This window comes from Echinops telfairi, unplaced genomic scaffold (assembly GCF_000313985.2).
Source record: "Echinops telfairi isolate 266 unplaced genomic scaffold, ASM31398v2 ScPeMD7_5592;HRSCAF=6446, whole genome shotgun sequence".
NCBI classification, from domain to species: domain Eukaryota; kingdom Metazoa; phylum Chordata; class Mammalia; order Afrosoricida; family Tenrecidae; genus Echinops; species Echinops telfairi.
In genome coordinates, this window is record NW_022109491.1 from 47,924,052 (window position 1) to 47,936,882 (window position 12,831).

The window sequence follows — 12,831 nt, forward strand, 5'->3', positions numbered from 1 at the left end:
TGTGTGGACGTGAGTGGGGGAGAAGGGAATACCTTTTGGATACTTCTGGTGTTCAAAGAACTGAACTCATGCGTGCCTAGAGCAATTTTCCACAGTGTTTGTGCAGTGGAATCCATGTGCAATTTTGAAGTATACTCGGAATACAACACAATTCTAACCTGGATCCCAACTTCATTATTTAAAGACATGGACAAATGAATTACCAACTTAGATGGAAAGGAAAGAAGCCCAGGATAAGTAAGAAGTTCTCAAAGAAGAACAAATAGGAGACTTATCACAGCCCAACCTCAAAACCTATTACACAACCACAGTGGTTAAAACAGTCTCTACTGGTATGATGTTAGATATATAGACCAGTAGGATATAATTGAGTACCCAGAAGTAAATTCATCAACTTACACACAACTGATCTTTAACAAAGAGCCAGAGATTATTAAATGGGAAAGAGACAGTCTCTACAAAAAAATGATGCCTCCAAAATTGGAACTCCATCTGCAGTAGAAAGGAGCAGGACTTATGCCTCACCCCTTGTACAAAAATGAGCCCAAGCTTCATCAGAAACCTAAATGTAAATCCCAGAACTACAGTGACCACCTGTGAGAAAACTGGGACAAAATTAAGGGTCCTAGAGCATAGATATGCTATCAAATACCATGATGACTAAAAATAAGGAGTTTATGTGTGTCAAAAGATTTTTTCAAAGGACAAAACGTAACACCTTATCATTTGATCTCCCTTTTGACCTGTTTTAAAACTGTTTCAGTTTTTAATATTTTCTACTTTCTTTTCAATTGAGGACTTTCTCTGTTTTATTATGTAATTTTTTCCTTTGTTTTTTTGTTTGTTTTATATGATCTTCTGCATATGAAATCCAGGATAGGTAAATCTATAGAGAATAACTGGATAATAATTACCTAGGGGCATTGCAAGGAAGCTTGAGGGGAAATGGAGAGCTAACAATGAGTACAAGAAAGAAAAAAACATCTTGAGATTGATTGTGGTGATGATTGTACACTCTTTTTTAATGATAAATAGAACTATTAATTGTATGATATAGGAATTATATATCAATAAAACTATTCTTAAATGCTCAAAAGAGTGAAAAGAGAACCCATGGAGTGGGAAAGAATTTGTAACAATGGCATACTAGACGAGGGACTACCATATATACTCCAGTATAGGCCGACCCGAATATCAACCAAAGCACCTAATTTTACCACAAAAGCTGCATTTGAAATGTGCTGAAAGCCCCCAATAAAATGATTAAAAAGAAAAATCAAAATAAAGATAAGTTGTGTTCATGGAAAATGGCCCCCCCCAAAAAATGTGCTGAAAAACTTGGCTCATACATGAGTATATAGGGTAATTCTAAACACTATATAAAACTGCAGCACCTCAAATAAGAAAAAATAAATAAACAGGCCAATTAAAAAGTGGGCAAAGGACATGCACAGATAGTTTACCATAGATGACATCCAAATGGCCAACAGACATATGAAGGACTAATGGTCACAAGCCATCTAGGAGATGCAAATCAAAACAATGATGAGATACCACTGTATACCTGCATTGACAGCCAAGTTCAATAAAAACACATTTTTAATTGCTGGAGAGACTGCAGAGAGATTGGAACCCTCATACCTGTTAATAGAACTGTAAATATATACAAATACTCTGGAAAGTATAGGGTGCCATCTCAAACAACAGAATGGAAAGTCCACATGATTCAGCAGTACCTCTGCTGGGTACTATCCTAAAGAACGTAACTCGACCAGATACATACACACCCGTATTCAGTGCAGCACTGTTCACAGTAGTAAGGAAATGGAAATGGCCTAAATGCCCATTAGTAGGATGGATAAAGAAACTCTGGTACATACACACATTGGAATGCTATGCACTGGATAAATAAATAAATAATGACAGAGCCATAAAGAAAGCACTTCATGACATGGATGAACCTGGAGAACATCATGCTGAGTGAGATTATTCAATCACAAAGAGACAAGTACTAATTAGACCTCAATTGTAAATGAAAAAATATATTTAAATAACAGGAGAAAGATTTTCATAGCAACCAACTTTGGAGTCTGCCAGGAGCAGAAAGGAGAGAAATTAATGGACTAGACAGAAGAAGGGTGTTAACTTTGATGTAACAGACGATAGTAATCCACAAGGGGGAGAAGATTAATCAAGGAATGGATGAAAGACAAATTTGGGGGTGTTGATTAGAATATGAAGTTGATGATTCTTATTTACAATATTTTTTTAATTTTGAAAATAAAGTATATTCAGGCCAGAGCCACCCCCTCGACCACTTGCTGTCTGGAGATAGGGCCCAGGCATCAGAGTATTTGCATATGTCCTGTGTCACTCCCAAGCTAGGGAACCATTGATTAGATAGAGATTTAAAACTAAAAGAACCTTGTAGGTCATGTTGTAAAGCACGTTTATTTTACACAGCAGTCTCAAGTTGCGAGAAAGAGGTTAGCTTTTAGATATTTCCATAAAATCAAGGGTGAAAGGAACATATAACTTTCTAGGATTGCCATAACAAATATATTGGCTGACGTAAAGCAACAGAAAATTAATTTTCTCCCAGTTCTGGAGGGCAGAAGTCTAAAATCAAAGTGTCAGCGGGGCCATATCCACCTGCCTTCTTCCGTGCCTCTTCCAGCTTCTGCTGACTTCTGCTCGTCCTTAGTTGATAGAGAGCACCATAACCCCAACCTCTGCCACCGCCTTCACGTGGCCGCCTCCGTGCCCTCTCCTCCTCAACATATACAGCCTGGTTCCTGGATTCAAGGCCCACCCAGAATCCAAGGGGATTTCATCTTGAGATCGTTAACCAATTACCTCTGCAAAGACCTTGCTTCCAAATATGCCACATTCTGAAGCTTTGAGTGGAAATGAATTTGTGGGGAGGAAGGAGGGTGTGGTAGTCCTGACACATCATCCAAGCCATTTTACTGCTATAAAAAGGAAGGATTTCTTATATCTTAAATATCTAGGATCCGTTGACCTTATATAGTGATTGTACCTAACCCTACTATAGATGTTGATAATTATAATAGCATTATGATTGCTATGATCATGTTTATTCATCTCTATATAATTTGTTGAATACAGATTGCTAAAAATACTGCTTTAAGAAAAATGTAATTTTGCAATAAGATAGAACTTCCTGATCAAGTGGTCAAACTTTGAAAAGTTAAAAGTTCTAAGACTTCGAGAATTGAAAATTTAAATTCCATAATAACAGTGTTAAAGTGTAATCACGGCAATTATAATTTTACCTCAAAAGTAATACCAGTAAGGCTTTTTCTATTTAAGTCAATCACAAGTCTTACATTTATTTTCAGGTTTAATTGTTAAATTTCTCTATGAAAATTAAGACTAATATTTCCTGAAGAGCCCCAGGTAACCCAGGTGAAGGAGGAGTTTCTCTGCTCTGTGCCGAAGCCTTCTCTGGGGGCGGAAAGAGTTTGCAGTAAATTACACTTAGATTAAGGGTGGACAAGAATTTATTGCAGATAGTTTGGAATAGTTTCAAATAGTGTTTCTTATGACACATCTGGCCTGGTACATTCCATGCACATAGACTTAAAAAAAAACACCTAAGCATAATTATGTTTTCTGCATTTTCAGAATTGCAAAAGAGCACTGCCACAGAGTCATTCCCAATCCATAGCAACCCCATCGTAAAGAGTAGATCTACCCCTGTGGGTTCCCATCTTTCTTCCCTGGAGCAATTTTCTATTTTCTCACCTTCATTTGAGAAGGTTTTTGGACAAATGATTTTTGGATTTTAAGTGATATTTTTCTTGTACATTCATTAAGATAGATTATCTTACCACTTTTATTTTATTTACAAAACTGGGTATGCTACATCAGCAACATATCTAGTAATATATACATGAAAACACGAGTGTGAAAATGCACTGGGGGAGACCCATTAGACAGAAAATATTTTTCAAATATATTTAATTTTAAGATTCTACATGGTTCATATAAGAATAGTTGTTACCTTTCCTTACTTAAAGATGTCCACTTCTTTGTTGTTCAAGGTCAGTTTGCTGTGAGTATTGTTTGCATCTCTTTGTGTTCTTCCTTTTCCAGACTCGGCTCTTCATTTTTTCATTATGGGTTTCTTTGAAAGCAGTGGGTGGATGAGATTCTCTGCTGCAGAGATGCCCCTTAGAGGCCAGTGAATTCCATGTTTACGTCTCTTGTTATGGGCAGTTAAAAACACTTGTTCATCAAATATTTACTTTTTTTTTCCATTTTATTTGTAGGTCTGGAAGTATTTAAGCAGGTGTACATTTGCATATAAAAGAGAATAAAAGAAGTTAAGGCTTTTCTTTTTCCTCTCTTCAGTATCATCTTTTCTACCTCCCTTTATTCAACATGGTTTCACATTGTTTTTCCTACTTGAACCATCCCAGCCCTTCAAATGAGTCTTTATGCAGCTTCTCTGTCTAGAATCTGTATAGGGTATGACAAGGCCCCCTGAGGGTGCAGTGGTGAAATGTTCAGTTGCTAACCAAAATGTGGCTAGTTAAAGCCTACCAGCCACTCAAGAAGAAAGGTGTGGCAGTTTGCCCCCTTAAAGACTAAAACCCTTTGCCAGGAAGTCAATTTAAACTCATGGTGACCCTACAAGACACAACACAACTTCCCCAAAGGGTTTCCAAGGCTGTAAAGATTAGACACAGATTACATCTTTGGAAATCTTTTGAGGCTGTTTTATTCTGTCTTATTTGGTTGCTATGAATCATAATGGAATTAACTACATCAAGTTTGGTTTCATTTTAATGGTATGACACATGCCATGGGAGAATGACCCTACTTCTGGTACACACTTGATGCAAGTCCCCCGTTGTTAAACACTTTCTCAAATTAATGCACTTTGTCTTTTTACATTTTAAACTTCACTGTGCCATTAAACCTTTGGAGGCAGTATAGATCGCAGGGGATGGACATGTCCAGAAATCTTCAGTTCTATTACTCTCATCAGGACAGCTGCATGTCATATAAAAATTGTCTAGGCTGCTTCATTGACTTTCTATTTGGAGCAGGGCCACAGGTTTAAGGATTAAATGCCAGAGAGAAGCCATGATTGGGAAGCAGGAGTAGATTCTGATTGAACAGGATTAGAGAGATGAGCCATCTCTCTCTAAGTCCTCCAGATAAATGGCTCAGACCAACCTGGAAAGGGAAACACCCATTCCAATTGCAGATCCCAGATCCTCAAAAAATGTAAAATACGTGAGATATGGAAATAACATATCTTTGCTTTGTGTGTTAGGTTGGATTGTCTAGAAAACAAATTAGTGGCACTCGTCCATGTACAAGAAAGAACTTTATATGAAGAAGCAACTTTACATCAAGAAGGCATCCCTGATTAGGGTTCCAAACTTTTCTGTGTTTTTGGTTTGTATAGTTTTGTTTCATTTTTCTTTGTACATATGAGGGTGCATCTCAAAGGTGTTGTCAATGGAGGTCGCTCTTTTGAAGCTGTGTTATATGCTTTTCTGTTTTTCAGTATATGAAACCCAGGCTTGATGAACCTATAGGGACATCAAGTAGAACAATGGTTTGGTGGGGTAGGGGGGTACAATGATGGTGGTGAGATAAAAGGGAGATGATGTCGAGGAATCCATGTAACATAAGAATGTTTGGACTGATTGCGGTAGCAATTGTACAATTCTACTTGATGTGATTAAACTATGGAATGATATATGTATTAAATCCCAATTAATAATAAATAATTTTTTTTTAAAAAAAGAAGTCATCCTAGGCCAATCCAACTCAAGTCCCTAAGTCTGATGTTAGCTGAGGCCTTCTTCAGACTCATGTAGCTGCTGACTGATGACCCCGAAAGGTGAATTGAGAAGCAGGGAGATCGCAGGCCAGTGGGTGCAAAGTCATATGGATCCAAGGTTGATGGAAACATGGCAGGGTATCAACAACTCTTAGGGTCAGGCAGCCAGCATAGGGCTACCACCAGAAGCAGACACACTCCCAGCAAGGGGGAAGGCAAAGAGCTAGAGAGAGAAGGAAGTTCCCAGTTTCCCTGTATGAAAAGCTCACCCCAAGGAGGCATCATCATGCTGTGACGTGATGCACAGATTGGATTCTACCCTACACTTTCATACAAATTCAAGCTGACATAAAATCTAACTACTATGCCTTGAGATTCAGACCAGTAATGATATCAGTACTAACTTGTTTTTGAACAGAATACTTAATCCCCACACACCTGAAATTATCTGACAACTGTTAATATCTCACAGAAATCCTCTCTTGAAAGTAAATGGTATATATTTTCCTGGAATCTGAGAAAAGAGTCAGCCTACTGGAGTTTAATTCCTCGACCTTAAGGTGATAGATGTGAAGGAATTATAAATTACCACCCAATTCCAGTGTCTGAGGTTTTATCGAGTTGATTTCTTTTTTTTTTCCCCTCTAAAATTCTATTTGCTCCATTCCCTGACTTTAAATGCACTAAGAGCGTAGAACCATTAAGATTTTGGCTTATATCCTAAAAGCTGGCAAACTTTTTGATCTTTGTAAAATAAAAGCAAAGTAGGGTGCTTTAACCTTTTTTTTAATAATTAACTTTCCCTTTTTTAGAGTGTATAAATGTATACATTCTATCTTTAATCTTATCAATACTTTTTTTCCTCCTGAATTTACTATGCAGTATATCATACTGGAATAAAGGCATACCTGAAGTAATCTGCATATTGGGATTATCAGAATAGCATTACAATCCTATTGTAGGTTAGTGGGATTAACCTATAATAGGAAATATTTTGTATATTCCAGGACAGTAGTTGACTCATGCACACAGACGTTAACACAAAGTATTTCCCTTACTCCATGCACCACATTTGATATTTTTCTTACTAATTTTTTAAATACCAGTCTTAACCCACCAAGATTTCACAATACAGCAATATTAAAAGCAAAAAACAAAATGTTGTCTCCAGATCTGTTCTCTTCAAAGTAGAGTCCCTGATCTATACATATTTTAATTACATGACATGGCATTTAACATTCCAAAGCATCGTGTTTATTTTGTTTTCCATCTTGATTGATTCTTAGTAAGGGAAGATATGTGCTATTTTTATTCTTCAGTGTGGTGTTAGCTTGTTTTAATCCAGTAATAAGGAGCTCTTGGTTAAGTTCATAAATTGATCCAACAAAAGGCAGCTGATTGCCTGCCTGTGATGATGACAGCAGGAACGCTTTTGCAGCAATGATGAAAATGTGGATAAAGCTATTTCAGGCCATCAACAGCCATGAAACGGTTTTCATTGGTCTGTGCTAAATTCCTGTTCTCTGTCCTCCATCTAACCTGGCATCTCAAGACTGAAGGTCATAGGGAAGATGGTGTCACTTGGGTTGTTGGAATAATGGTCTTTTCCAACGGTCTTTCCCAATAAACCTACAGCATATACTCTTAGATGATCTACCAAGCCAAGGGCATTGTTTCAAACAAGAGAGGTTAAAATTGCTGCTGATTGCTTCAGGCACCTGGCTATGCTTCCTGCAACCTCCCCCTCTTTTTCCCCAGACAAGCTTTGGTTAAAGTTTTTCTGTGGGTCCCTAAGCCATCCTGCTGTCACTGTTTTTCCTGTACTCCTCCAGTCTCTCCCAGAGCCTCCACACTCAGATGTGAGCCTCAAGTCAGCGCGAGAGTGCTCCAGAGGGTCTGGATGGCTCTGGGGTTCTGTGCTGTCTAGTTATTTCTGTAGCTGCTCCAGCAAAAACTGAAGTAATCAGTAATTGTTTACTTGTGCTGTTGAATCTAGCCATAGACCCACCCAAAATAATGGCTGGAATTCAACCTTCTCAAATAAACTCACATCATATGTCTTTAAATCCTGAAATTTGAGTTCACGTAAATTGATTTTGCTTGATTTATTGTATTTTAGACTTTCTGAAAATTGACAGGTAAAAAAATAACTCACATGTATTTGAAAAGTGCTATCTTAGGAAAACATGGACTTGGTGATAGACGTGAAGCTGGAGATCATATGATAGAATTCTGCATGACCGATGACTTACTCACAGCAAACACCTTTTTACAAGAAAGCAAAAGGCATGGACTTCTCCAAATGAAATACACAGAAATCAAATGGACTGTATCTGCGGAAAGAGAAGACGGAGAAGGCTAATATCCGCAGCTGATTATGGAGCAGACCACCAGCTGCTCAAATGTAAGTTTAGGTTAAAACTGAATAAAATTAGAACAAGTCCAGGAGATGCAAACTATGACCTTGAGTCTATCCCACCTGAAACTCAAGAACATCTCATGAACAGTTTTGTTGCATTGAACACTAATGACAGAAGACATGATGAGATGTGGGAGGACATCAAAAACATCATTCATAAAGAAAGAAAAAAGTCATTAAAACTGGGAAAAAATGAAAAAAATCCAAGTGACTGTCAGAATAGACTCAGAAACTTGCTCTTAATCATGGAGTAGCTAAAGTACATGGAAGAAAGGATGAAGTCAAAGAGCTGAATAGAAAATTTCAAAGGACAGCTCAAGAAAACAAAGAAAATATTATAATGAAATGTGCAAAGACCTAGAATTAAAAAAATAAAAAGGAAGAAAACACTCAGCACATCTGAAAGATTCTATGGGGCGAATGTTGAACGATGTGGGAAGCATCAAAAGAAAATGGAAAGAACACACAGAGTCACTGTACCAAAAAGAACTGGTCAGCATTAACCAGTTCAGGAAGTAGCGTATGAGCAAGAACCGATGGTGCTGGAGGAAGAACTCCAAGCTGCACTAAAAGCGTTAACCAAAAACAATGCTCCAGGAATTGATGTAATACCAATGGAAATATTTCAACAAGCAGATGAAGTACTGGAAGCAGTAATTTGTCTTTGTGAGGAAATTTGAAAGACAGCCAACTGACTGGAAGAGATTCATATTAATACCCATTCCAAAGAAAAGTGACCCAACAGAATGCTCAAATAACAGAACAAAATCCCTGATATCACATGGAAATAAATTTTTGCTGAAGACTATCCAACAATGGTTGCAACAGTGTACATTAACAGGGAGCTGACACAGGTCAGGTCATATTCACAAGAGGACATGGAACAAAGGATTTTGTTGCTGATGTCAGATGGATCTTATCTGAAACCAGAAAGTACCAGAAAGATGTTTACTTGTGTTTCAGTGACTTTGCCAATGTATTAGACTGTGTGGATCAAAGAAAACTATTGATAACTTTGAGAAAAAAGGGAATTCCAGAACACTTCATTGTGCTCATGGGGAACTTGTACGCATATCAATGGGCAGTTGTTCAAGCAGCACAAGGGAATACAGCATAGTTTAAAATAAAGGTGTGCAATGGAGTATCCTCTTACTATACTTATTCATTCTGTAGGCTGAACAAATCATCAGAGAAGCTAGATTATATGAGGGGATACCAAAAAAAAAAAAATGTCGGAATTGTACTGACTTGAACAGAGCTTTCAAAGAATGCATTTTTCCCGCTAGGCAAGCATCAAGCAACTTGCTCTGAGTTAGTGCACCTAGTGACGTCACCTGGAAAGGTTCTCTCTGGTCAGAGTGAAATTTTTTGTAAAAGCAGTTGCACTCAAACCTTGTTTTTTGTAATGGCCGATTTAAGAAAACATCACACAGCTCAGGAAAAATGCCACAAAAACTGTTGTGATGTTGAACACAGCATACAAGGACAAGGCTATGGGAAAAACTCAAGTGTATGAGTGGTTTTCTCTTTTCAAAAGGTGAAATGTTGATTGATGACAAACCTTGTTCTGTGAACTCCTGGTGCATTTGGAGTTTGTGCCACCAGGTAAGACTGTTAACCAAGATTTTTATTAGGGATTCTGAAAAGATTGCGCCACATTGTGAACAAAAAATTCCTGATTTGTGGCAGATGGGGGACTAGTTTTGCAAGCACGACAATGTACCTACTCACACAGCCATTTTAGTGCACCAGATTTTGGCCAAAAAAATGCATGCCTTTCTTGCCCCAAACATCTGACTCACCTGACCTGGCTCTGTGCAGCTTCTTTTTGTTTTTGTGAAGAAAGAGAGACATGAAAGGACAGCAATTTGATGACGTAGCAGAGGTGAAGGAAAAAAACAAGGGAGATGCTGTCAGCCATTCAAACAGATGAGTTTGAAAAATGTTTCCAAGAATGGAATCTCAGATTTGACAAATGTATTAAGTGTAGTGGACAGTACTTTGAAAGTGATAAGGTTATGTTGTTAAAAAATTTTTTTTAATACATAGCTTTGAAAAAAATTCCAGGTGATTTTTGGGGACACTCCCTTCTATGAAGAAGAATGTAGCACCAAGATTGGAGAAGAACTTATTAACAACCTGAAATGTGTACATGACACACTTTGCTTGCTGAAAGTGAGAAGGACTTGAAGCACTTGCTGATAAAGATCAGGGTTTGCAGCCTTAAGTATGGATTACAACTCAATATAAAGAAGACCAAAATCCTCAAAACTGGACTAATAGGTAACATCATGATAAATGGAGAAATGATTGAAGTTGTCAAGGATTTTATCTTGCCTGAATTTACAATCAATGCTCATGGAAACAGCAGTCGAGATCAAATGACATATTGCATTGGGGAAATCAACTGCACAAGACCTTTTCAGAATATTGAAAAGCAAGATTGTTACTTTGAGGGTTAAGATGTGCCTAACCCAAGCCAGGATGCATGTGAAAGCTGGACATTAAATATGGAAGACCAAGAAGAATTGGTGCATTTGAATTGTGGTGCTGGAAGAATATTGGGAATACCATGGGCTGCTAAAAGGATGAGTCGATCTGCCTTAGAAGAAGTATGACCAGAATGCTCCTTAGAGGCAAAGATGGCAAGACTTCATTTTATCTGGTTTGAACGTGTTGTGGAGAGAGAGACCAGTCCCTTGAGAAAGACATCATGCTTGGTAAAGCAGAGGGGCAGTGAACAAGAAGGCCCTCGATGAGATGGATTCCCACAGTGGCTACAACAATGGGCTCAGGCCTAGGAACAATTGTGAAGACGGTGCAGGAGCAGGTAGTGTTTCTTTCTGTTGTGCCTAGGATCACTCTGGGTCAGATCCAACTTGATGCAACCTAACAACAACAACAACTCCGTTGGAATCATCGAAGATATTTATCTCTTAGCAACAGAAAATTCAGTATTCTGTGTCTTTTTTTAATCTATAGAAACAAATGCCTACCAGTTGAAGCAGTCTACCATTCAGGATAATATACACCAAACTGAAGATAGATTCCAGAAAGTGGATGTTTCCACTTCACATTTATCAGGTAAGTAAAGACAAAGGGTCTATTCAACACTTGAAGCCAATGTTCAAATGGTCAGGTCAGTGGCCAGGCCTATGTTAAGGGAAATGAAGCCATTGTTTGAAAGGTTCTAGAATTTGCTTTGTAACAAATTGTCACCATGTCAGAATGATCTAGTCCCTTTTCAAATATGATGGTGTGGATTGCAATGTGGATGAAAGTCCCTCATTTGCTGAGTCTGTGCTGTCTGTACCAGGCACGGCAGGTGGCCCTCACAAGTCCCACGATCCCACTTGATATGTCACAGTAGCCACTTGTTTCAAGTGCCACAAGAGTCATTCCAAATCCTTCTCCTCCCCAGGTCTCCTAGTTTCTTAATCAAATAGGAAGTGCCACGCTGGGCTGCCTTCCCTTGGTAGAATGTTCGGGCATTCTGAATTCTTAAAGACTATAAATTCCAAGATGATAGTTCTATCTATGTAAACTCAAACTAAACTCAATGCCACCCTATACAACCGAGTAGCACTGCCTTGGTGAGTTTTCAAGATTGTATGTACGTACCTGTTGATAGGAGTAGAAAGCCTCATCTGTTTCCCCCCGAGTGGCTGATCTTGTAGTTAGCAGCCTGACTTGCCATCACTATGCCACTGAGGTTCTGTCTTTTTGTTTTTTGGAATTTTCTTGTTTCCCTCTATTTTATCATATTTTTTATGATTTTCAGTGGTTTTTACTTTATTATGCCTATTTTTTAGTATGTTACCTCAACTCCCTTTTTGAAAGTGAATTAATAATGAACTAATAGAGAAATAAATACATTTCTAATGACTGTCTTGTTTTTTCTATAGCCACCATATAGTAATTTAACATATCAGAATTAACAGTGATTTCTTAAAATCACCTTCAGATGTCTCACTTTTCTTCAAGTTGTATGTCTTTGGAGAACTAAATAATATTAATGTTTCTGAGTTGATTGATGCAAAATTTTGGTTATCCTTAGGACTTAATGAACTATATATAGCAGGGTAAGTGGGCAGGGTTTGGCTTACTGCTATTATTTATTTATTTTAGTAATCATTTTATTGGGAGTTCTTACAGATATCATAAGATTTCATAGTTCAGTCACAAAGTAATATTTTACACTTGTTACCACAATTAGTTTCAGAACATTCTTCTCCTTGATATCTGTTCCCTTTGTCCCATCCCTTCCCCTCCCCCCAGAACCCTTATTATTATTATTATACGCACACACAAACACACGCATGAGGGGATACAAAAAAATGGACTTTTTTTTTCAAATTATGAATTTAAATTTTTTTTAAAAACAACTATAGCCTTTCCAAAGTAATCTCCATTGCACTTAATACATTTGTCACATCTGAGATTCCATTCTTGGAAACATTTTTCTTTCTTTTTTTTAATCATTTTATTGGTGGCTCATACAACTCTTATCACAATCCCATACATCCATCCATTGTGTCAAGCACTTGTACATTGGTTGCCATCATCATTCTCAAAACATTTGCTTTCT

At 37.7% G+C, this 12,831-nt stretch overlaps 1 protein-coding gene across 3 annotated transcripts in view; it reads left to right on the top strand.

Moving 5' to 3' along the window:
- KIZ (kizuna centrosomal protein) overlaps window positions 1–12,831 on the top strand; it is a 165,357-nt gene that overhangs the window by 131,099 nt on the left and 21,427 nt on the right. For all 3 annotated transcript variants that reach the window (XM_045295558.1, XM_045295559.1, XM_045295560.1), the window contains one exon: window positions 11,226–11,327. In XM_045295558.1, the coding sequence (XP_045151493.1) occupies window positions 11,226–11,327 (102 nt within the window). The remainder of the gene's footprint in view (window positions 1–11,225; window positions 11,328–12,831) is intronic.